This window comes from Patagioenas fasciata, chromosome 6, assembly GCF_037038585.1.
Source record: "Patagioenas fasciata isolate bPatFas1 chromosome 6, bPatFas1.hap1, whole genome shotgun sequence".
Taxonomy (NCBI): domain Eukaryota; kingdom Metazoa; phylum Chordata; class Aves; order Columbiformes; family Columbidae; genus Patagioenas; species Patagioenas fasciata.
Window position 1 is genome coordinate 11,363,286 of NC_092525.1, and position 24,210 is coordinate 11,387,495.

Here is a 24,210-nt window from a genome sequence, read left to right on the forward strand (position 1 = left end):
GCGCGCGGGGTTTAAATTGGTGGCGGTTGGCCGGGCCAACCATAGTTCGCTGCCGGGCCGGGTTGCGTGGCCGCCGCTGCGGAGCCGCCTGCGCTCCTCGGGCCATGGATTCCCGCGTCTGCCGTCTCGTCTGTCCCGGCAGCGTCATTAAGATCCAGCGAAGTAATGGTGAGGAGTGGGGAGGGGAGGGGAGGGGAGGGGAGGGGAGCGGGGAGGGGAGGGGAGCGGAGCGGAGCGGAACGGAACGGAACGCCTGCGGGGGTCCCGGCTGGCGCCTCCCGTAGCGGCAGGGCGGTATTGTGGGGGCCCCGGCCCCGCGGGGCAACACCCGGTGGCCGAGCCGGGGTTCAATGCCAACCTGTTCCAGGTTTGATCCAGGAGGCGATGGTGAAGGCGGTGAACGTGGACCGGTGCTCCGTGTCCGTGGAGTGGTGCGATGGCAGCAACGTCAAGGGCAAGGATGTGAGTGCCGGCCCCTTCCCCGTGTCCCGCTCCCCTTCCGCCGCCTCTCGACGCGTGTTCGGTTTTAACGCTGTGTCAGACGCAGTGCCGGGGGGCGGTGTGAGGGCCGAGCACGCCGGGGCTGCAGCGGCACCAAAACCGGGCTCGTAACCTCTCCGGGTGAACGAGGGCATGTTGGGCATCTCGCTTACACTGTTGGCTGCTGAATTCGAATGCCCCAAAGACCCAGTTTTCCCGGCTATGGGGGGTGTCTGTCGTTTTTTTTTGTGTCTTTAACCGTGGCCTTCAGGCTGCCCTGAGAGTCAACGTGCCACTTACAAGGTGCCATGTTAAGAGGGCTGAGTTTGATTTCTGGACTCTCTACACTAGTATAAAATACATATGGTGTGAGATTTTGGGGAAAGGGGCAAGCAAATGGAGCCTGAGGCACTTCAGGTTGATGTGTCTGAAATCCTGATACTTAACAAAATCTCCTTTGGTAGCTGAGCAAACGCACTGGCTTATCTGTTTCTCTGGAAACCTACACTCTAGAATTTAGTTAAAGTTACCGTTGACTGGTACTTTGAAACCTGATCTTAAATCTCTGGCAGGATTACAATAATGACTTCATTGGAGGATCAGGCAGGAGCTGGCCCTAGGTGAAATATAATAACTTGCAGTAGCAAGTGAAAATACAGGTGAATTGACTTGTGGATTAAACACTGAACCCTTCATTTCCCAAAGCCTAAGCAGCTCATTGAAGTTTATTTCAGTAAACTCTATCACAAGGTAACTGCTTAATGCTCTCCTAGCACAGAAGTCACGGAGCAGCTGAGATTTACTAAGATTAGCAGTCAGAGATTAAAGCAGTTGATGCCGAATGTGCTTTGCCCATCTCTTCAGAAGTGCTCTATGGCACTTGCAGAGCTGTGTGGTGTTTGGCAGATGAGGGTAAATGGCTTAACTAGCACATTTCTTGGTGCATATTTGGACATATGAGACTACTGAAATGGAATAGAAACTACTGTCTTGCCCTTCCAGGAGATTTTAACTTCACATTTGGCAGGCAGTGAGTGAGGTTTGTTTGCTTGTACTGAAAGTCAAGGTTAAAAAAAAAAAGCTGTTGAGTGGTAGCAGCAATATTGCACTCTGTAAAATCCTTTTGCTCTTGTAGGTTGACATTGATGATGTGATAACAATGAATCCTGAGTTATTAGAAGAAATACCTGCTGCAGATGTGAAAGAGAACCTTCCTTTGCAGGAGAATATAACTGTTCAGGTAAGTGCTTTAAAGTGATTTAGTCTTTCCTAAGGTACTAAAGTGTCAACAGCATAGATCTTGTTATAAATGATACATCCAGTCCTAAAGCTTGGGGTCTCTAATTTGTCTTTTCAGTCTCATAGTTAGACTTTGGTCAGAAATTCTTGTTGTATAAGTGTTGTCTTGAGGTGCTGTGCTAACTGTTTGCAGCTTATTCCTGATCACTTACAGCATTCACTGTTTTTCAGAAACAGACGCGTAGAACAACCCTTTCAAAATTTCGTGTTCCACGAGGAGGTGAGGAAATGTTCTTTTCTCTGCTATATCCCTGTGAAACAGTCGTGGTCTTCTGTTGCAGCCATAATGTTATAGTTGAATAAGCATCATAAGACTGCTTATTCAAGCAATGCCAATAAAGACCATGTTGATTCATACCAACAGTTTTGACTCCTGAGTGCAGAAACTTTGCTAACACATTGCTATCCTTTTTGTTCAGGCTGAGGTTTGTCATGTATTGCCCTTTTCTACAGCTTTGCTGTAGCTGTTCCTTCATACTGCTTTAAATGTCACTAGGCACTTAATGTTGCGGTGAATTTTAAAGTTCGCATGGAGTTTTGCAACTGCAACAAATAACAAGAGACAAGTGGCAGTTATTAAGACTAGAAGTGTCAAAATGAGAGTGGAAAGGGCAAGAAAGAAATAGTGGTGACAAATGCATGTCTCCTCCTCAAACAGTCCCCCCTAGGCAATATGTCCTTGGAGATATTTCAGAGCAGGCAGCCAGGGTCCCAGCTGGTGTGGTGCTCAGTGACTCTATGTCAGTATGATGTTTTGAACAAAGCCAGAAGATAAGATAGAGATGCCAGTGTGGGATTGCTAACGAATTGTTTTTCTTGAGGTACCACGAGTTAGAAGACTCCCATGTTTTCTGCCTTCTTTTAGTTTTAGTTGATTCTTTCGGATTCTGGAATTGCAAGTGGCACCATAACTTGCATGATGCTGAGGTTGCTAATTAAATGATTCTCTTAAAGCACGTAGTTAGCCAGAACTTGTGCTTTTCCATACGATTGGGCTGTAAATAAAACAGCTGGGCTTGTCTGACCTCTCTTGCTGTATGTGATGCAAGACAGGGAAGCTGGTACCAGAAGACAACAGTACAAATCCCTTTGCATCAGAGCCAGGAGCAGTCAAAGAAGCTTAATATGTCAAAAGTTGTTCTGTACGAGACCATCCCAGTCTTCCTCAAATCCAGAGAACGCTCCATAAATTTTGTGAAGTGGCAGGTAAAAAGATGCATGAAGTTATGACTGTCTCTAGACAAGCCAGTTAATGGACCTGGAGAGCCAGTGGGAAAAATAAAGGTATTTTAATCCAGTCACTGATTGATGGAAAAATGTCCTCACAGAGGTTTTGGCTTTCCTGAAGTATAGAATCGAATAGCAAATCTGAAATATCTGTTGCCTTTCCTACTGGCACAATCTTGTCCCTGAAGACCTGCTCCGAGTACAGGAGAGAAGCAGTGTTTTCAGTATTCCTCAAATATTATCTGGTTTAGCTAGCTAAACCCCGTGAGTGTCAGTATCTGTCCTGTTGCAAGCTCTGCACTGCACTGATTAGGAGGGTAACATTGGCTTCAGGTTCTTGTTTTTAGACTAAACAAATTAAAGAAGATCAGGAGGTGTCTGTCTCCGCCTCATTTAGGGAAGTGAGAGAAGCAGAAGCAGCTCTTTCAGAATGAATTAAGAAACAGATATTGCCTCTATCCTCTGACTCAGTAAGAATTTTAGAGGATGCTGAATATTCTAATGTACAAGAATCACTTGAATCAAAACCATGTAGATGCAGCAAATTCTCCAGTTGGTGTCCATGTCCAGGAGCACTATCATTTATAGAACAAGTGCTGCTGAGTTTGTGATGAGATCAGGTTTGGATATGTGTGACAAAAGTAAATGGAATAAAATGCCATCTCTAAGTATAATTAAACTGATTCTTTTTATTCCTAAAGTTGCAGCAGTGAAAACTAATATCTCTGCACCTGAGCAGAAGACTCCAGGTAAAGAGCTAACAGATATGATTGCTGAATGTCATGGGTGTGGTTCTAAGGAATTTGATCTGGAGTTGAAATTTGTCCTTGGTCTGAAACAGATCTGGTGTCTTCTGAAATCATAGCAATTGATTTTGGATAAATTATTGTGAATGCTAGAGGTAAAGGTAGTTCTAGCTTTCAAATCAGATTTCTATGTTTTTTCATATCAGATTTGCGTTCTTTATGAATCTAGTAAGGTGTATGTTTCAGTCCCTTCCTCAGGCAGCTTTGTGAAGGACTTGGTTTCAATGAATGAAAGAAATAACTTGGCATGTGACAATGGAGACTGCCTACAAAAGGCCCCTTTCCAAGGATTTACTGTTGTGATTATATAGAATCTCTTAGCTGAATTTAGTGCTATTAAGCTCCCACTGTGTGCCACACACACTGTGCACAGGTGCTGTGATGGTGGGCATGACACTGCCCATGACCAGTTGCCCAACTGCAGTTCTGCTGTCACCATCAAACAGTAATTCACACAGTGCTGCACGTGTGAAGCTTCAGAGGATCTCCCAGTTCCCTGACTTGTAACTTCTTCCTTCCTATGTATTAATGTTCTGGATGCTGTATTAGTGAATCCTTAGTGGTATCTGGAATTCACTGGAACTGCAAATCTAGAATGAACTGTTTGCTGTTTTTGTAGTGGTTTAGTTCATGACCACTTTTCACTCACCTGCGTTGCTTTGTCCTGCACTTTGCTAATGCATCAGCGATCTGGAAATGGTTCTTTTAACCACACTTGCTCCCCACTGTTCTGTATTTTGTAAGCACTTGATTAACTTGCAAATATTGAGTGTTTGAGGCATGATGCTGACCTTGACTTTGTGTTTCCAAAGCTGTGCGTGGCCATACCAGGATGTCTGTTTTTGCAGAACCACAGTGCAGCCTCCAGGAAAATGAGATGAGGGTGGATCCCGGCACTTCTACACAAACCAGAAACAATTCATCAGTTCCTGGTGAGCTGAGAAAGAGCCCAGTGAATTCTTGCTATGAAGCAAGATGTTTTGCATTTTATTAGCTAAACTGCAAATCCCAGGGGAGGAGCAACCTCTATCCATATATAAAATAAGAGAGACCTAGAGGTCTGCCACTAGGTAGATATTGAGGGCTCCTACCTGAAGTTGTGGAACAATGATGTGCTTTGTTAACCAGAGAGCTGTGGTTCTGTGGGTGGATGTGGTATTTGCTTAAAGGCACAAAGCAGTATTCACAGGGCTAGAGTAGGAAGAGAATTGCTTAATACTGCTGACAATGTGCTCTGTAACTAGTAGCACTTTTAGCTACGCTGGTTGAGTAAAACAAGAACTTGAGCCTACTTGAATTTGTAGTTATTTTTCTTTACCAGACTTACCCTATGAATAGTTGAGGGCATGCCAGGTGTATTAAATTCTGCAAAGACATTGAAACCAGATGCTTGATACTTAATTCTTGTCTAGTTGGTGTGGCCGTGATTTGTAGCTTTGAATAAAATGTAGTGATTGGTGAAGAATTTGAAAAAGTTTGCATGCTTACCACAGTTTTTAGCTAGTTCTGTCTCCTGAGCCAGAATCAGAGTTGAGGAATGTGGTCTGTGGGGCTTTACAAATTACATAATTAATCTTGATCTTTGGGATCTAATTATTGGTTTTGGTCTGGCATCTTCCTGCAGCTGGCCGAACCAGGACTAACAGGCTCAGCTGTGCTCCAGAAGCCTCACTGCCAAATGTAAATGGAAATACAGAGGATCACCTGCCTGCTGCTACAGTGAGCCCAGGTACCTGGGAGCAGTGGGTAAGAACTGACTCACCAGTCAGCACCGCATCACTCCGTGATTGCTGCTGCGTGTGCTCTGAGACAAAAGCTTCGAAACGGTGGCTTTGGCAGTGAGACTGAATATCTTGAGTATTTTTTATTACAAATGCATAATTCTGTTATAGCAGTATCTCTTCAGAAATGCTGCCTTTACTTTAGAGTGGTAGTGAGGCTTGTGAGGCAGTTTCTGTGCTAGGTAGGTCTGGTTTGGGAAAGAAGCACTGCAAAATTAATGACCATCCTTCTGAAGGTTTTCCTGTATATGTTATTCTGGAAAAGCTGAAATATTTGTATTTGCTTAAAACCCAATATGAACATTTAATCAAAGGAAATGTTTTTATTTTATCTAGTTCGAAGAAGAAGTAACACTGTGAAAGCGAAGGAGAAAATTAAAAACAAGAGAGAAGAAAAGAGAGCCCGAACCAGTGAAAACAAGACAAAACGTGCACAGGTGGAGTACTCTGCAGTACACTAGTAAGGGGAAATACTATAGGATAGTGAATCACAATAGTTGAAACTAAAACATCTTGGACAGGCTTGTTCTTACAAAGCTGTACGTAAGGATGGCTTGAGTCTAGTTTTAGAAAGTTCTGAATCTTGTAGCTTTCAAGTGAAATATTTATTTGTAATTGTGTACAACTGATTGTTTAGTGTGCTCTGGAGTTTTTTGCTGTAATATGTTAATTACCTTCGTGTCCATGGTTTTTCCATGCAGGAATTTGACAGCAGCTGTCCTAACTGGGAGTATGCACGGATGATCAAGGAATTCAGAGAAACTTTAAACTACCAGCCAATGTCTATAACTGACCCAGTAAGTAAATACCGAGGCTACGAGCTGCAGCCTGTAGACAGATCTCTTTATGTTGTACTGAAGATTTTAGCGTATGAGTGATTTAGTGCATCACTGCACCTTGGAAATCCTCTGAGCACATTGTGGTCTTGAGGCACCTGGTTATTTGTGAGGTCATTTACTTCCCCTATTTAGGGCTGAGATGCCTTGCATTACTTTGCATGTGTCACTAGTAAAGAGCTTGTGCTTTGACAATTATCATGCAATGATTTGTGTGGCAACGTCTATTTTTCAGAGCTTCTGAATGGAAGCCTATTACATAGCTGTTTAGCCTGTTGTAGGTATAGGTATAAGTTAAAGCAGAATATTGTTCTGTGACAGAAAGTGTTATTTTATGTAAGTTACACATTAAATAATTATAAACTATGTCAAAAAGTGGATAACCAAATGTAGATGTCAAAAATTAGAATAAAGAGGCTTGGTTGAGAACTTCAGCAATTATGGAGGAAGCGTTGATTAATACCTGAGAACAAGTAAAAAACTTGTTATGGTCAGTGAAAAATGACAGTATTTAAGTTCAAACTAGGAACTAGGTTAGAAGACAAGGTGGTTTGTGTGCCTGCATCCTATGGGGGTGAGGACCAGCTGTTTGTGTCTGTATTGCTGCATGACAGAAGAGGTTGTCATCTGCTTTCTGCTTCAACCAATGCAATATGTGCTTTCCCAAACTCAACTGACGTGTAGCTGTGCTGCACAAACAGCTAAACTCGCTGCAGAAGTAAAGAACTCTAGGTCAAAAAATACCTATTGGATAAATTAAAATAATAATTTACCTGGATCTGATTATAGCTGCAAAACTGATATCGCAGATTTTGCTGGAAACTTGGCCAAGGACTGAACTTATCACTAATTCTGACACAAAATATTTGGGACACTTATCCTACAGCACAGCAGCATTTCCACCTGATATATTGGAGCATACTTTGTAAAGGTTGATTGTTTGTAGCATTTATTTTGCACTGAATAGACATTAAGATTTACATCCCTGTGTGAGTTGGGTCTGATCAGTATCAGAGGCAACTCTGATCAGCATATAGAAAAGATGTGAGGGAGCGTTGGGTGTTTGTTAACACTAAGTAGGTGTGGGTGTAATTGAGAAACAGTTATTACTTGTTACTTTTCTTTTAGACAGAAGAACACAGGATTTGTGTCTGTGTGAGGAAGCGCCCTCTCAATAAACAAGGTGAGTGTACCGACAAAACATGTCTGTCTTGGAGCAGTTTGACATTGCTTACTCCTGTTAAAACTGAGGGTCTTTTCTGTCTACAGAACTTCTGAGAAAGGAATGTGATGTGATTACTATTCCGAGCAAGTGCGTACTGCTGATGCACGAGCCAAAGCAGAAAGTGGACCTCACAAAATACCTTGACACCCAAGCATTTAGATTTGACTTTTCATTTGATGAATTCTCTTCTAATGAGATGGTGTACAGGTAACGCTTGCTTCTCATGGGGAGTGACTTTCAAGATAAAGGAGCTATAGCTAGATGGCATCCTGGCTTAAAGAAACTGCTACCTGAAATAAATATTAAGGTCCTTTTTGAAGGAAACCAAAGAACTGAAAAGTCTAAAGCTTATTTCTGGTATAGCCCTGCTGATTTCTAAAGGATTTGATTTTTATTTGTGCCCCCACCTTTTTTTTTAAGAAACTGATGGAGCAGGGTATAAAATCCTTGCCTTAACTGTCTTTTACTTTCTGAATATCCAGGTTCACTGCTAGACCTCTGGTAGAGACCATCTTTGAGGGTGGTAAGGCGACATGCTTTGCATATGGCCAGACAGGCAGTGGCAAGACACATGTAAGTTTCTCCAAGGCTTCACATTTTCTGGCTTTATCTACAGTATTTAAAGCTCCTTGATCTTGATAATGCGTAGGATTGTATAAGGAGTTTGGATCTTGGTTTTACTTGTCTTAAAGCTGATACTTTATTTGTTGTTAATCCTGTTTTTCTATAGTGTTTACCTATTTTTCTGTAGTTTTACCTATTTGGGGGGCTGTGAAGAAAATTGTATGAAGACCCCCCACCCCACAGCTGCCTTTTAGAAGACTTGGGATGCCCTGACATGATAGTGTTAGTCAGGGCTATTCCTTGCCCCAGATAGCTGTTGCTGCCAAACTCCAGTCTGCAAAGTGGGGCTGTTAGCCTACATCTGAGGCAAAGGCTATCGTCTGTGCTGTGTTTTGAGCTTGGATGCATTCCAATTGCTTTAGATTATATAAGAATAAGCCTCCTGATGCACATAAACATTTAAGTGATCTGGTATTGTTTGTGAAGTGGGCAAATTAGTGTTTACTTTCTAACCAATCCTTACAGTCTACAGTTACAGTTTCAAGAGATGTGAAGACTGTTTTCTGCCTCAAAGGTGATCTGCTCTTGATTTTCAACAACTGTTTTTTTTCTTAACTTTCTTCTTCTGGAAACTCTAGGGAAAGAAAGACTGGACTAGGCTAGGCAGCCAGTTTGAGTAATCAGGCAGTTGCTGTAACTTCAGTGTCAGAGGCAAGGTTTAGGCTAGGATCTCCTATTGTTAGTGCAATATCGTGAGCTGTAGATCTCTCCAGTAATCTGCGAAGTTCCAAACTTCCTCCTAGAAGTTTGGACATAGGCTGTGTCTGCTGCACTGGAATGGGCAGACAAAACGGCTCATCTGAGCATTGTGGCAGGAACACAACTGTGAGGCACTAAAATCGTAGGCAATTAAGTTATTTTCCCTCCCCAGTCCTAGGGTGCAGAATGAGTCCAAGGCCAGTAGCTCTACCCTGAGACTGGATTGCTGCGTATTAAACTCTGGTACACTGAGAATGTGTCATAGACTTGAGTTGTGTTTTAAATAATTGACTCTTGTTTCATATAAAAGTAGTAGAGCAAGTCACCAGAATAATACCAACTGAAATTTTTGCTGGGATTAAAGGCATCTTGGTCAAAGGAGTTAAAGGTATTGTCTTGTCTAGAGGTTTGATGCATTTTGATATCACACATGAGCTTTTGGAAGTTGCAGTGAAAATGTTACTCAACCAGTGTCCTAAAAAATGAGTCTTTCTTCTGACCAGGGGCTATTTTGTTGCTCTGTCAAGACTGTGCATTTCCCCTTGGAGGAACAACTGCTTTGACTCTGCACTGCAGAGCCTTGCAGGCATTCAGCTGTTGCTTTGCAAAGTCCAGATTCTTAACTGATAGGGAAGCAGAAACTAATTTTATCCTCAATTGCACTGTGTTCTAATCATCTTGCTGACACTGGAGCACATATAAATATATATATATATATAGTAATTTCCTAGTATGTTCTTAGGACTAAAATCAGGTAGGCTGACTTGTTTGTACCACACCTTATCTCTTTTCTTTTCACAGACTATGGGTGGAGACTTCTCTGGGAGAGCACAGAATGCCTCAAAGGGCATATATGCTTTTGAATGTAAGTTGATTCTTCTTTAGATAGGAAAATCAAAGTAATGCTTATTTTTCTTAAATAGATAAGATCTGGTTTTGTATGGTTATTTAAAATGCTTCCAATGAAAGATACATAAGGTATTTGTGTTTTCAATAATAAATATTGGTGTTTGCAGGAGGTATGTTTTTGAATCAGTTTCACTAAATTTTTTATTCCCAGCCTGTAAATTTCTAGATCCACACTTCATTCACTAGAATTCACTTGGTTTTGAGGCAAAGAGATAATGTGTTTACTAATTTGGCATTTGTTGGGCTGAACCATTTACCTGTGACTCCTCTGATTTGCTTTTGTCTCAAACTAAGGATGGCGCTTGGAAATACCTGACTTAAATGCAACACAACCATACCTATTTCTAATATAAAGCTTGTATATGGAAAGCATATGAATGTATGTTATTTCTTCCTGTATGCATTAGATGCGAAAAACCCGGGTGCATATAAAATGACTTCAGCAAACAGGTGTTTAGAAGCCCCTCATTGATATAATGCCCACAAAGCCCTGTGAATCCTGGCCTCTTCTACCTTCCCTTTAGAAAGGCATATTGTGAAACTAACCTGTGTAGCACAGCAGTTGAAACAAGAAGCAACCATTTGCTAGTCTCTGAAAATTAGTGATGACTGGCCCTGAAGCCAAGTCTTTGCTTTCCAGCTCAATTTCAGTGTCTAAAGGCTAATTGTGAGGTGCTGCACTGGATCCAGCCTAAGGGTCAACTGATCTGGTATATGGCCTCCAAAGAGCAGCAATGCAGATGCTCAGGGATATGTGTTTTACAGGCTTTCTGCAAGAAGTGCTTGAAAATGAATTTTTCAGCCCTGTACAAAACAACAGCAGATCCCAATATTCCCTCAGATCAGTAGGGATTGCTGTCTGCAGGTGACATCAGTGGTAGAAACTTCTGAATCCCCATGTTTCCAGTCCCTGGATGAGAATGCTGCTGAAACTCTTTTCCAGACAGTAGCACAGCACTAATTGTTCCACTAGCATTTGTTTAGGCTGACTGTCATCCAGCTGCTAGATGCTGCCTTATGGCTAAGCAATACCTGAAAGTAGATCAAGCAGCAACTAGAACAGGTTTTAAACTAGTTAACTGAACTCCTGCCTTTCCTCACCAGCACAAGATGTCTTCCTTCTTCTAAACCAACCCAAGTACAGGAATCAGAACCTAGAAGTCTATGTGACTTTCTTTGAAATATACAATGGAAAGGTAAGACACTCTTTAAATATTGACCTGACTCCTTTGGCTGAATGTTTCACAAGTACCTGTGTAAAACCTACTGTTTTTTGTAGTTCTAGATAGTCTTTTGTTCTTGGTGTGTTTGCAATTGAATTGGAAGGGTATGTTAAGGGTGCTGTTTCTGTCTATAACTTTATAGAAAGACAGTGCAAAATACAAGCAGATTTTGTTCAAATTTACCTCAATCTTGTTGCCTGAATACAGCTGTTTGACCTCTTGAATAAGAAGGCAAAGCTTCAAGTCCTGGAGGATGGCAAGCAGCAGGTTCAGGTGGTTGGTCTCCAAGAGAAAAAAGTCAGCTGTGCTGAGGATGTCATCAGAATGATCGAGATGGGCAGTGCCTGCAGGTTTGGTGCCTTAAACCCAATACGAAGAGCCATGTCCTGTTGTACCTCTCTACAAAAAATATATAGTGTCTGTAGCTGGTGCTTTGAGATGTAAATGGGAGCTGCTTGTTCCCAGTAATAGGCAGGCACTGAGCAGAACCTCTGCATGAAAACAAAAAGGTGGTTATGGAATAAAGGGCTGGTGGGGATGGGTTTAGCCTGCCTTCCATAGAGGAGGTCAGGATTCATGGTTCACATGTCCTTATGTAATTTGAGAAGAGGGCAAGTATTCACATGAAGAGATGGCTACCCTGGTGCCACAGCTAAACTGAACAGTCTAGCTGCTTTCTAAAAGGATCCAATAGTTCACAGGAGCACAAGTAGCTCCCTGTGGGCTTGTAAGATCAGTGAAGAGCAGCTGGCATCAACCTACAGTTTGCAAAAATTCCTTGTCTTAACTGCAGGCCAGATGAGCTATTCCAGTGGCAACAAAAATGCTGCGTGTCTTTTGGGGATCTTGTCTGAAGAACCCTTGAGAGCAGGTGCCAAGGGACAGCCGTAGGCTTGGCTCATCATGCTAACAGGAAGGCTGTGGTCAGGGCAACTCCACCATTGTACTGGTGCCTTTAATTAGGAGCCAAAATCTGTATTACCAAGTCTTACCTGTCTCAGTTAAGTTGCAACTGCTGTGAAAACATCAGCAGGCAAATGAGAACTCCTTGGCTTCTGTATTATACTGCATATGCAGTATATGCACATCCTGAAAGCTCATTCAGCACTCTGCTGTGCATGCTTTTTGGTTGACAATTCAATCAAAAACTGTTTAACATTTCAGACTTCTGCCTCACTTTAGGACAACCTCCATCTCTTTCACCCAGCAGAAGGGACACAGGTGGGACAGTGAACCTGCCAGCCTTCTCAGGGAATCAATGATGGTAAAGGTCACAGGGAGGTTTTTACAAGACTCCAATCTGTTTTGCAGTGATGGGGCAGGTGCAGTTGCACAGCAGAGATAAAGTGCCAAGACAGCGTGACTGGTGAAGAGGATTTACTACAATTGTAACGTGATAGCACAGCTACTCCTGTTTTGTGGGAGCTTGGCTGAGCTTACTGTGTAATGGCAGATTCATCAGGAGAATGACATGTGGCCTGCTATGAGGTGGGGAGATGCAGTGCTGAAGGTGTGTCTTCTGGCTCCAAATACACGTGTAAGGCATTAGCCATCAGAAAGGTGCTCCAGCATAGGCTGAGTTGAGCCAGGCAGCTTAAATAGCCTTAAGTCTCAACAACTCACAGTTGTCCCAGGTTCAGTTTCTCACAGCAGTCCTTCTGTGCTCGTATATCAGAGGTAAATCTATAATTCATGCGGACTTGAGGTACTGATGTGTGGGATAAAACCTGGGAGGTTAAGCAACTTAACTGAATGGTTGCAGGTCTTGTCTGGCACCGTTGGTACCTGGTGCATCTTCTGTGATAACAGTTCTAACTCCTGTTTGCATCTTTGCTGTAGGACATCTGGGCAGAGTTTTGCAAATACTTGTTCTTCACGGTCACATGCCTGCTTCCAAATCCTACTACGCCGAAGAGGAAAACAGCTTGGCAAATTTTCCTTTGTGGATCTGGCAGGAAATGAGAGGGGTGCAGACACATCTAGTGCTGATCGGCAGACACGAATGGAAGGTGCAGAAATCAATAAGAGCTTGCTAGCTTTGAAGGTGAGCTATAGCCCCAGGAGCAAACAGTGTTCATAAACACACGGATTCTGTTCAACTTCAGGGTTATCTCTTCTGTCTCTTTCCAGTATAAGGAAAAAGAACAGCCAAACAGATCCTAGTTTAGTATGATAACAACCCTGCAAATTGTGTATGCTTCCACTTGGAATGTTTCCAGGAAAGCAGTGCTGTCTTGTGAGGCCAGACACTGGTACAGCCATTTCGAGTGTCATTTGAGTTGTCTTTTTTGTTTTTGTTTTTACATGTGATGAATATAGCAGCTGCCCTGTAACAGTCAAATAACTGGAGTATATTTAAAAGGCTATGAGGCTCTTGCAGAGCAATAGAGATTACCATTCTCTAGCCTCTTGGGTTACCAGCAATTGGTGGTTGATACCTTGCAGAGGTGTTTGAGGAAAAAATGCAGATATTACATTCACAGGACTTGTCTTTCCTCAGGAATGTATTCGAGCTTTAGGGCAGAACAAATCCCATACCCCTTTCAGGGAGAGCAAGCTGACCCAGGTATTAAGAGACTCATTCATAGGAGCGAACTCAAGAACCTGTATGGTGAGTATACACATGGCACAAGCACATGCTGGTTATGTGCTCTGCAATTTGACTAAATAGCTGCATGTTCCTCCTCTAGAGTCAGAGGACTTTGAAGTCAGAAAGCTTCAGTTCTCTGCAAAATAGTTATACAGCTTTCCTCCTCTGCTCACTCCTGGTGACAGAGGTCAGAACCTGGTGATCTTTGCCCAACCCCAGCAGAAGCAGGGCTGGAGAAGTCACTTTCATACAGTGAACCTGCAGTAGAGCCTGCTGTGCACTCAAAGCACTTGACTTCCTGAGGAGGGTGCAGCACAGTGGGTATACATAAAGCCAGTGGAAAGCTGGGTATAGGGTCACTGGGTTGTCCAACAGAAGCTATAGAGAAAAATGGACTTGACAGAATGTCTCAATTCTGACTCTTTGCCCTAGCTGCCTGGTGAGATCTGTAGGATCATTAACATGAGCAAAAGTCAGATGTGGGAGTCACTGAGGTCTTCTGTTCTGTTTGCAGATAGCAATGATTTCTCCAGGCATGAGTTCATGTGACTACACCTTAAACACACTGAGATACGCTGACAGGTAATGGCCTTTCTGACCTGGGCATTCTATTAATGTTGCAGAAGGTGTTTTGGCTGTCTTTATTCTGATCAAAAGTTCTCTTGTCATTGTCTGTAATGGCAATTTGGAGGTTGTTTTTTAGGAGCTAATTATTTTAAAGCTCTTATGAAACTAACCTAGGTGTTCCCTCTGTCAGACATAGAGATTGTATTAAAGCTTGACTGTCTCCTCCTTAGGGGAGTCTCCCATGCCAGACTACAGACTGCCCTGTTTTTGTAGGCAGTTAACCCTGTCCTGAATTATCTCCATGCCCTTTACTTTTTGTAGTACTTTGGGTCATATCTGTAAGTGGTGTGCTGAGTGTATCCCTGATACAGCCCCGCAATGGCACAAAACACTTGTTCTTGATGGACTCTGATATGAACTAAAAGTGTGTGGCACCTGGGAGACTTTGGGTGAAATCTGAAGGACCTGGAGAGCTCAAATGCCACTAGCAGATGGTGGGAGTGATTTGAGTGGCCTGTGGTTGACCTTGGGTACCTGCAGGGCAAAGTGAATTTGCAGGGAGTGAGCCCCATGTTTCCCTGGGGTCTTGCTGATCCCTGGAGCTCCTCTGAGAGAGCAGTGAGTCCCTCCCAGTCTCTGCTTTGTGTCTCTGTACTGGTCCAGTGAGGTGACAAGTAAAAAGAAGACTAACAATTTTGTCCTGTGTTAATAAGATGACACTTGCACATTTCAGGCTTGGTAGCTTTCCTTCTTTAGCTCACAAAAGGCTGCTTGGTTCCTTCCTGGAAAGCATTCCATTCTTTGAAAGGACGTATGATAATTCTTGTTATAAGCATTCAGGAACACTGAATCTTGACAGATTCCCAGATTTAGTTCTAGATTGAAGCTGCATTTTTTTTCAGTTCTGGTGGAAGGTCACTCCTGCTCACCTGAAAGTACAGGACAAAGCACAACATCTGACTTAGTGTGCTTCAGTAAGATTCTAGTTTTGAGTTGAGCGCACTGGGTTCTTAGCCAGTGCACAATGCAAGTTCAAGCTGTAAGAAAGGGGGTATTACACTGAAACACTGTAAATATGAAGCTGACACTGGTAACAGGAATTAAATGCCCAGCTGGTGTCTGACATTTAACTCCAGTGCCATGTCATCAGCCATGACTTTTATCCTTATTATAGACCTGTTTTGGCACAATAGGTCTCTGGGGAAAAAAAATCAAGCTTATTTCTTTCCTCTCTATACTAATTTCTCTCAGTTGGTCATGACAGACCAAGCTGAAATGTGGAAGATATCTTCTGTGAAAGGCATTGCTGGCAATTAGCATTGTGTACTTGAACTTATCTCTCCAGGAGAGGCCCTAGATTGGGCATGGAGACAAATATCTCTCAGCTTTCCTACCCACAGCCCTCTGGGGTGATTATGTGCAACTTTTTAAAGTGCAACCAAATGTTTCTTGCAGTAGCTACTTTGTGATGCTATGGTCCAGAAATTGCTAGAAGAAGAGTCTGAGTAACAAATCTTCTTGTTGCAGAGTGAAAGAGCTCAGCCCTCATAATGGAGGTGGTGAAACACAGAATCAGATGGAGATCGAGGAAACAGGGATGAGTGGAGAAGGCTCAGGTCTTCCATACAATGTATGTGTGTGCAGTGGGCTGAACAGATTGCAGAGCTGGGAATGAGTTGCTGTTCTTACTTGGGCTGTTTCTTGCAGCTCTCCAAGGATGAGGAGGAAGATATCTCTCCCCACTTGTTCAATTATCGTGAGGCTATGACTCAAATTAGTGAACTGGAGGAGAAGATTGTGGAACAGATTAGAGAAATGAGACAGGTATGTGGAAGAGGCAAGCCCAGCACAAGCTGCCTTCTACATGTTGATAGCAGCTGGCTTGTCTGAGCCAAGTGCTGCTGGGTAGGCTGTGGGCTGGAATGCAAGATGTTCTGCAGTGGTGTTGCTACTTCCTCCCTGCTAACTTTTTCCTGTGGTTCCAGCCCAACTGGTTAAACTGGGGCATTTAAGTGCTTGTGGCAAGCTGATCCCCTTCTCCTTGAGCCAGCAACCTCTACTTGCTGCTAATGAGCACTGGCTGGTACTGGTCTGGAGAAGCTCAGCTATCTTGATTGGTGTGACAGCTTTGAAGAAAGAAATTTATTTTCCAGAAAGGAATTTCTCATTACTGTTACTCTTCTAACTACAGAGAACAGTGACTGAACTTGACTGCCTCTTGGGAATCACGGAGCAACCAGACTACGATCTTGAGACCTTTGTGAGCAGAACTAAGTACGTTTTAGAGGAGGGTTCAAGAAGCTTCCTCAGTGTCAAAGGTAGGTTAGTGCCTGTCTGACTAGCACTGTCACTAATGTTTTCTCTAAGACCTGACAGTAATACCAGCATATCTGTGGGGGTTTGAGCACCCAGTCCTTCTGTATAGCTTACAATTCAGATCACTTTCCTAAGTGATCACGGGAACAGACCTGAAATGTCCTATTGTCTGCACTTTCCAAAGTAAAATTTTGGCTAGTAACTTTCACTTGCTTTTCATTGCTACAAAAAACTGCCTTCCTTTGAGCAGAATGTAGTATCCACTGAGAACAGATGAGCTGAAATCTGTTTGGCTACTTTGTTATATTGTTTGCATTTTGCCTTGGCTAAAAAACAATTTGAGAAATATGTCCCAATGCCATGTTGTAGGGATTCATAGGGGTATGTCTGCTGTTTCCACTCCTGTTTTCATGGATATCCATACCCATCCACTTTATAAAAAGCATCTGCCAGGCATAGACTGAGATGCTGTCTGCCAGCACCTGCATTTCGTGTGCCTTTGCCTTAGCACAGGGCATTACAAAACATGCAAATTCCCTCCAGCTGTTCAGTTCTGACCCAGTGTGGAGACTTCCCAGCTCTTTGCAGGAGGATGTCAGCTGCCTGTTCCCTGAGCACTGCCTGCCTTTGTTGGGCCATGCTGATTGAAGCAGTGGTATAGATGCAGCAAGCCAGATACATTAACTTGGCTGAGACATGGGAACAGTGTGTTTGGTACACAGATAGCAGTGTAGCTTCACCTGTCCTAGTCAGGCAAACTGTTACCTTTCAGCACTGCTTCAGTGCCACTTGAGCCGTTACAGTTAGCATGGTCTTTGCCTCAAAAACAGGGCTGTGGGAGGTGTGTGTGTTTTTCAATTTTTTTAAATTATTAAAATTTTTTTCAAAGTGAGGCTGAAAATTGTGGCATCAAAGTGAACTGTTAACCTGAAGAAGCAGTGAAACTTTTAAAAATACCCCTGACTGTCCTATCTCAAATGCAGCCCAAGAGCTTTTTCCCTCCATTCACCATGGGGGAAGTGGTGACAAGGCAACAAGAGTAAATGTCTTGATACTCTCTCTGCCTTATAGGCTAGGGAAACCTGGCCCTGTGGGGTGCTTGGACTAGTGGCATCTAGTTTGAACTGCAAACTGCAGGCTTGAAACTGTGAACAGGTACAGCTGAAGAACTTTGTGGGACCAGACAGAATTTGATGTTGGCTGAGCAGTTCTTGCTCAGTTCACTTTCATCTGTGGCCCCTGCTGAGAGAACAGCTGGGCTGGGGAATTCTGCTTCCAGGTCAGTCCCTATCACTCCTGTCTTCCTTTACAGAAACTTTTGATGCCCTGGTGGCTGCCATGCAACTGGAGGAGCAAGCCAGCAAGCAGATGAGCCGGCAAAGGCCTTAGTAAATACAGCAAAACCTGGTTCACAAGCAGACTTCTGTACGTCTTGCATGTTTGGTGGTTTGTGTAAATCCTGTTTCAAATGTGGTAGAATGTCGGTGTGTCACGTGTGCCTGTGGGCAGTGAACGTAGCAGCCTGCCTCTTCATGGCCTGGTACCAGGGAACTCAGAGTGCTAGAAACATCCCTGGCAAGGCTTGGGGAGCAGGGTACAGAGAGTCTGCCAGATGTCTAGCATCTGGACCTTTGCTAGTGGCAATGGTCTCTTCTACTAGAACTACTTATACACTAGAAAACTGTACAAGTGTGTAATGTTTTCAGATGTGCTTGAAGTATTGCAATGCTATTCCAAGTCTGGCTTTTCCAGAAAGAAAATGGGCTATATGTACTTGGAAAAAATCAGTATTTTCAGAAGTCTGCTTGATAAATAAATGTTCCTGGATTTAATTATCTTTTACCTTATAAAATATATTTCTTGTTGATTTTTGGACTGCCTGGTGTTATAGAGAGGCTGATGTATTGGATGACATTTAATGTTTAAAATAATTCAATAAATTTTCTCCTAATTTTGAGATCCTACTGCGTAGAACTTGTCTAGCAAGGGGGAAGCTAGGCTTGAGGGTGCCAGTCCTGCAGGTGAGCATGTAGTGAATGGCCCAGCTCTTATGACATCAAGTAAGCGAGAAGGGCCCTGGGAGACTCCCTTGTACCACACATTTTTCATAGCTAACATGCCATATCAATACACATGTTCAGAGACAACTGAAATCTCTATTTGAGGGCAGAAGGGCAAAGCTGATACTGGCTTAGATGCAGCAAGGTGTTGCCATGGCTGTTGTGTACAGCCTGGGTCTAAGTGGCCCCACACAACCTGTCCTCTGGGAGGAGGTATGTGCTGCTGCCCTCTGTTTCCTATTTATTCAGCTTACCCCAAGGTTTATCTCTGAAAGGATAAAACAGCCCTACAAGCTCTGGGTCCAGCAGCACAGGATGCAGCTATACAAACATCAGATTACAAAGGGATCTTTCTACTATCACTCCCTCTTTCTCTACCCAATGCCCCTGCCTTACTCTCCTGCTTTCTGAATTGCCTTTTACCCCTGAAAATAAAGAATGAAAGGGTGTAACTTAAGTGACTGCACCCTTGGGTCTGCACCCACCTGTGGGCTGCATCCTTGCCATGTCTCCAGGGATGTCTACTGTATTGCAGGCCAGTTCCTTAGCCTGTAATGGATTTATTTTTGTGTACCAGGTCTCAGCACTGTCCTGGAAAGGTAATAAAGGAGTTATGATTTTAATAGGATGTGGACAAGCATCACTGACAAGCATCTAGGGAAGGAATGCTTCAACCCAGACAGAGTCCTCCCCCCCAAGCAGTTTGGGGCTGGAAGCAGTGTGGGGCTGAGCATTTTAAGGGCCTCTGAACTGCTAAAGCTGACTTGTACCCGAGCTCTGCCTCTGTTGTATTAAGATGGCACATGTAAATAAAAGGGCTGTTATGCCTTATTGAGTTTGGACTAAAGCAAGGCACTCCTGCTCCACTTCAGATGGGGATTCACTTGGATTATCCAGCCTTGCCCAATGGTGTCTCGGGGTGAGTAAGGATGGGTCTGGGTACAAAGAACAAAATGTTGCCCCTTGGTTGTTCCGCCTCCTCTTCCTGGACTTAACATGGCTCACTATGCTGTATGTCTACCCCAGGAGCTAGAGTAGGGAGGGACTGGGTTTGGAGGAGCTCAAGTCACCTCTTGCCTCACTGGCCCTTGAGGTCACACTTCTGACAGCAGGTTTCCTCTGTCTCAGAAGAAGGAGTAGACTGAGGTCTCTCCTTGTGCTGTCTCAGGGTCAAGTCAGAGCAATTATATTCCTGAACACTGAGACTGAAGGTGAACACTTCCCAAAGGGTGGCTGAGTTTATTTCTGGGCTCTAAGCCAAGACTGGAGCCTACAGCCCTGCAAAACAGACCAAGGTCCTAGGGCCACTTAAACCCCATACGGGAGGCATGTTTACCATAAATTGCTGGAACAGTGTGTGTCCTAGTGCCTTCTTCACACCCTCCTCCACAAAGGGAAATGTGTGGACAAAATACTGCAACAGAACAGAGAGTTGGTGTGAAGGGAGAAGGTGTGTGAGTGTGTATCTATAGGGTAGAGCTGCATGGATGGTGTGGCTCCAGATAATCTTTGTCACTCACCAGTAAGTTGCTAGGCCACCTCTTTGCACACTGGTGCTACTGGTGGCACTTCATGAACACAGCAGAGGCACTTGTGGGTCTCTGGTCCAGCCTTACCTTGCTCCTCCCTGCCCTCCCACAGCACCAGTTCCCACTTTCATTGACAAGAGGAGGGAGGGTGTTTCAGTGAAATGGCTCCAGCGCAGTAGTTGCCAGGGAGTTCACCTGCTCTGTGGTTGGTGCCTGCTCTCAGAAAGGGTGCCCTGACCCTCTGCATTACTAGGTACATTTGTAAACCATTTTTACCCCTGAGCAGCCTGGTTCTTGGACATCACTCTACTGATAGCATGGTACTTCCCTATGGCTGTTATGTAGGCAGAGCTGTGCTGACACAGGCCAAAATGCTTTACCCAGCACCAGCAGGACAAATAGCTTATTTATAATTCTGTGCTAGTGTCTTGCTCCACGCAAATTGTCTTGATTAGCTCCTTAGCTCTGTCCATGCTTGCTGCTCACAGCAAGTCTGGAGGTAGAACAGAGGTGTGAGGGCCAACATTGGCTTCCCAGCAATGTATTCGTGGTGGGTGGCAGGAGGGAGGCAGACAGGAGGGGGAAAAGCAGCTCTTTCCAGAAGGAAGTGTCGCTTCTGCTCTTGGAATAAGCCTGTGTGTGCTGTGTTTAGCAAAATCCCCACAGTGTAGGGAGCCTTTTTGCTCAGGTGCTCTGAGAGCAGACCCTATGCTACAACATCCACCTCTACGTATCACCATGCTCACCTGTAGGGAGATGCTGGCATGTCTCTGGCTGGCCATATGGTCCAGGTTTCCTGCAGCAACAATCAGGCCATGTACCACTCGCAGCTGGATCAGCTCATTAGCCACTTCTGCTGACTCCTTGGCTAATTCACTGCAATGAGATAGGTGATCAGTCCCTACTCTGCATGGGGGAAGAAGCTCAAAATAAATTGAGGATGGGTCTCTTGGTGCAATCCCACTAGAAAATGATGTGATCCTGCCCCAGTGGCACCAACAGACAGGAGAATCTTAAACAATAAATGTTTGGTTGTGTATGGATTAGCAATTATTTAACAAGTGGGCTTGCTGATAAACAATTGATTAATGATTACCAGGACCTTCCTGGGGTGTGTTGAAGCCTAGCAAGTTTTTTGTATGATCATAAAGAACCCAGGACTTCACCACCATTACTTCTGCGAGGAAGACACTCCAGTATGGCTCCTTACCCACAAAGGGCGTTCTGTCTGCTGCTTTTGCAGGAAAAGTGTTCTCATAGCACTATCTTGTGGACACTGCAGGAAATTCATACTGAACGAACAAACTAACACAAATGGTTGAATTTCATTAAGGATTCTGCAGTCAATTGTAGGCACTAGACTCTTCTGTTGGGTGGCTCATGTTAAACAAGGGTGTTTCACTGCTTGCTGTGGCTCCTTGTGTGGAGAACACAGTGGCCTTGAACAACACGGCACCCTTCAGCCCTGCACTGTGGCAGGTCACACACATTGCTTCCAGGTCCAGCCATAACGGGGACACTGTGACAGCATGCAGGGCCAGAGCAGACGGGATTCCACAGCTCCCTGTAAATAAAACTTCAAGCCAGCTCCAGTGTCAGTTGTCTGAGGGTCTGAGCACTGTGATCTGCAAGGCAGAGACCCTGCCTCATTCTTGAACACATCCCTTCTCTGCACAGCCGAGTACTGGAGACTCACCAGAGCTGGAGTGCACAGACAGAGAGCAGTGCCAGAGGTGAGTGGGTGAACAGTCCCTGGGAGGAACACATCCCAGTCCTTTCCTACCCAAAAGAAGCCGCTGTACTCTAAGGCCTCTTTTATGCTCCTGTGCATTTTGCTCCAGAGTTTCTTACCCAATGGCTTTTGCAGCAGCTGCCTGCTGAATATACACCAGCACGGGTTTCCTCAGGCAAAGAGAGGTTGGGTCTGCACGAGGAAAATGAGGAAAGTGAGAATGATGTTTTGAAACACTTCTAAGATGTAAGAAGGGAGCGGAGGTGGAATTACACCATTAGCATGAAAGGAGGATGTTGTTTTTTCAGGAAATACACCTTAGGGAAACCCTGTGGCTACGTATCGTACATAGTACCCTGCAACAACCTGTATGAATGATGCTTACAGCAGCACAGGCACAGCTCACAGAGCATGGGCCTCTGCAGCTTGCTGTGCTAAGTCGGGGAGGAAACACCTGGGGCTGGGACTGTTCATCATCCTTGCACAGCAGACAGCAGATCTTGGTGGGTCTCTGGAGACATGCACACCAGCATTAGTGCTGCAAGCAAGCACTGCCTTGACCCGGGCAGCTCTTGCTGCTGTGCCTCTCGCCTCAAGGGGCAGCCCCCTGCACCTCCTCCCCTGCAAATCAGCACGATGGCTGAGCCCTGCAGATGAGGGACCTTGGGGGAAACATCCCCTGGTTGCCCCTGCAGGCCTGCTATGTATTCTTGGTCAACTCTTTTACCTTTGTCAGTGTCAATGCAGCCAGCAATTGCTTCCTTCCTGGGTGGTGTCAGCAATGCAACCAGGCCCTCTAGCAGAGTGGTCCGGACCTTGTGGGACATGAGGGTCTTCAGCAGCTGGATGGCTGGAGGAGAAGAGAGCTGCTGTCAGCACCGGGGATCACATTTTGGATGTCTTTGTGGAGAAAAGCAGGGACTTAAGTACACGCCTGTCACCATAAGAGCCCCGCAGGCAAAAGATGCCAGCAGTCACCCCGAAGTGTGACCACTCTGCAAGCGGCAGTGTTATTAGCCATGTGAACACCCATTCTGTTTTTGACAAACGAAAAAGCAGCTCCACCGAAATGGAGCCTCAAAAAATTAATCAACACTCGTACTTGTTCCTCTCCACGGAAATCTTTAGTAAAAGGCGAAAGATTTATACGATCTGAAGAGAAACCAGAGTACACACGTATCTTCACTCCCATCACACCGCCCGCCCGCCCCGCAGTCACGGCGACAGACCCCCAGCCCTCCCGCTCCCGGTCACACCGCACCCGGCCCAGCCCCGCCGCGGGAAACAAGCTCCACAGATCCCGTTAGCTCGGACCAGCCTCCGGTTGCGACCGCAGTGGCGGAAAGCGGAGCCGTGACGGTAACCGTGCTGCCGCAGTGCACCCTGGGTATGCAAAACAGCCGGCCGGTAATGAACGCACGCTAATGAACGCACAGTAATGAGGCGGTGGCACCCGAGAGCAGCTCACCGCTACCGCTGCCAACCGCAGACCTTGTTTCCCAAAGGATCGCCTCTGCCCCCAAATCTGAAGCACGGGTGGTCCTCCACTTAATGTTTTTAAGACCACACCGTGATTTCGGCCTAAACCCCTACACGACCCACAATTCCCGCTTTTCGAGTCTATTCTTTAACCAACGAAGGGATAGCTCCACCGAAATGGACCCTCAAAAAATTGATCGACACTCGTACTTGTTCCTCTCCACGGAAATCTTTAGTAAAAGGCGAAAGATTTATACGATCTGAAGAGAAACCAGAGTATATCCTACTACCGCCCCGTTCAGCTACCCACCCTCGGCTGCTGCTTTAGAAGACACGGCGACAAACAGCCCTACTCGTGCCAGCCCAGCCCGACGCCGGCTTGTCGCGGCCACCAACACCCGCGGTTCGACCCGAGCCCACCGGCCACGCCGGCCCGGGGCGGCTGTGTTTACCGGGGCTAACGCGCCGCTGTCCCGCACTGCATCCCGGGTATGCTGATGAGAGCCCTGCTGATTGGATAAGTTATGGAGACGGCCCGCCCCCGCCGGAGGGGACGCAGCGCTGGGCGGGGCTGCATGGGCCGGAACGAGAGGCGGGGACGGCGGCGGCGGCGGCGGCGGGTGCGGCTGCTAGGGGTGGCGCGGGGCAGCGAGCGGAAGCGTGCAAGGACCGCAAGGCGCCCGGCTCAGGTTCAGTCGTCCCAGCGCCGCGCAGAGGCGGAAGATCGGCTTCGGGATAGGCCGCGGTACGCCCCCACTGCCGCTACGAACGGACGGGGACGGGGGCGGGAGGCACCCGGGCCCAGTGCACGGCGCTGAGCCCTGCGCG

At 45.3% G+C, this 24,210-nt stretch overlaps 2 protein-coding genes and 2 non-coding genes across 10 annotated transcripts in view; 1 reads left to right on the forward strand and 3 right to left on the reverse strand.

Annotated features, from left to right (window-relative positions):
• On the forward strand, positions 1 to 18,539 carry LOC136104124 (kinesin-like protein KIF2C). 4 transcript variants are annotated; one of them, XM_065842776.2, is made up of 22 exons: positions 1 to 168; positions 368 to 462; positions 1,616 to 1,720; positions 1,951 to 1,999; positions 3,708 to 3,755; positions 4,625 to 4,744; positions 5,437 to 5,541; positions 5,930 to 6,030; positions 6,295 to 6,390; positions 7,558 to 7,612; positions 7,699 to 7,861; positions 8,137 to 8,227; positions 9,779 to 9,842; positions 10,991 to 11,082; positions 11,317 to 11,459; positions 12,949 to 13,153; positions 13,610 to 13,720; positions 14,214 to 14,281; positions 15,794 to 15,896; positions 15,974 to 16,090; positions 16,458 to 16,584; positions 17,895 to 18,539. In XM_065842776.2, exons 1-22 carry the CDS (start codon positions 105 to 107, stop codon positions 17,969 to 17,971), a joined length of 2,199 nt encoding a protein of 732 aa, XP_065698848.2. In that variant the 5' UTR covers positions 1 to 104; the 3' UTR covers positions 17,972 to 18,539. The 4 variants fall into 4 exon arrangements, with proteins under 4 accessions (XP_065698848.2, XP_065698849.2, XP_071666034.1 ...); XM_065842777.2 differs by having other exon boundaries at positions 4,661 to 4,744; XM_071809933.1 differs by lacking the exon at positions 3,708 to 3,755.
• ARMH1 (armadillo like helical domain containing 1) overlaps positions 5,897 to 24,210 on the reverse strand; it is a 21,920-nt gene continuing 3,606 nt past the window's right edge. Inside the window, exons 6-11 of one of the 4 annotated variants that reach the window (XM_065842778.2) lie at positions 22,631 to 22,753; positions 22,023 to 22,095; positions 20,918 to 21,047; positions 19,979 to 20,056; positions 19,128 to 19,233; positions 14,960 to 15,195 (exon numbers count right to left, since the gene is read on the reverse strand). In XM_065842778.2, coding sequence (XP_065698850.2) covers positions 15,182 to 15,195; positions 19,128 to 19,233; positions 19,979 to 20,056; positions 20,918 to 21,047; positions 22,023 to 22,095; positions 22,631 to 22,753 — 524 coding nt within the window. In that variant the 3' untranslated portion in view covers positions 14,960 to 15,181. Of the gene's footprint in view, positions 6,893 to 14,959; positions 15,196 to 19,127; positions 19,234 to 19,978; positions 20,057 to 20,917; positions 21,048 to 22,022; positions 22,096 to 22,630; positions 22,754 to 24,210 lie in introns of those variants that run through there. The other 3 variants (XM_065842779.2, XM_071809935.1, XM_071809936.1) reach the window with 3 other exon arrangements.
• On the reverse strand, positions 22,961 to 23,075 carry LOC136104148 (U5 spliceosomal RNA). Its single transcript, XR_010651707.2, has one exon. It is a non-coding gene; the product is annotated as a U5 spliceosomal RNA (small nuclear RNA).
• LOC136104172 (U5 spliceosomal RNA) lies at positions 23,548 to 23,662 on the reverse strand. Its single transcript, XR_010651731.2, has one exon. It is a non-coding gene; the product is annotated as a U5 spliceosomal RNA (small nuclear RNA).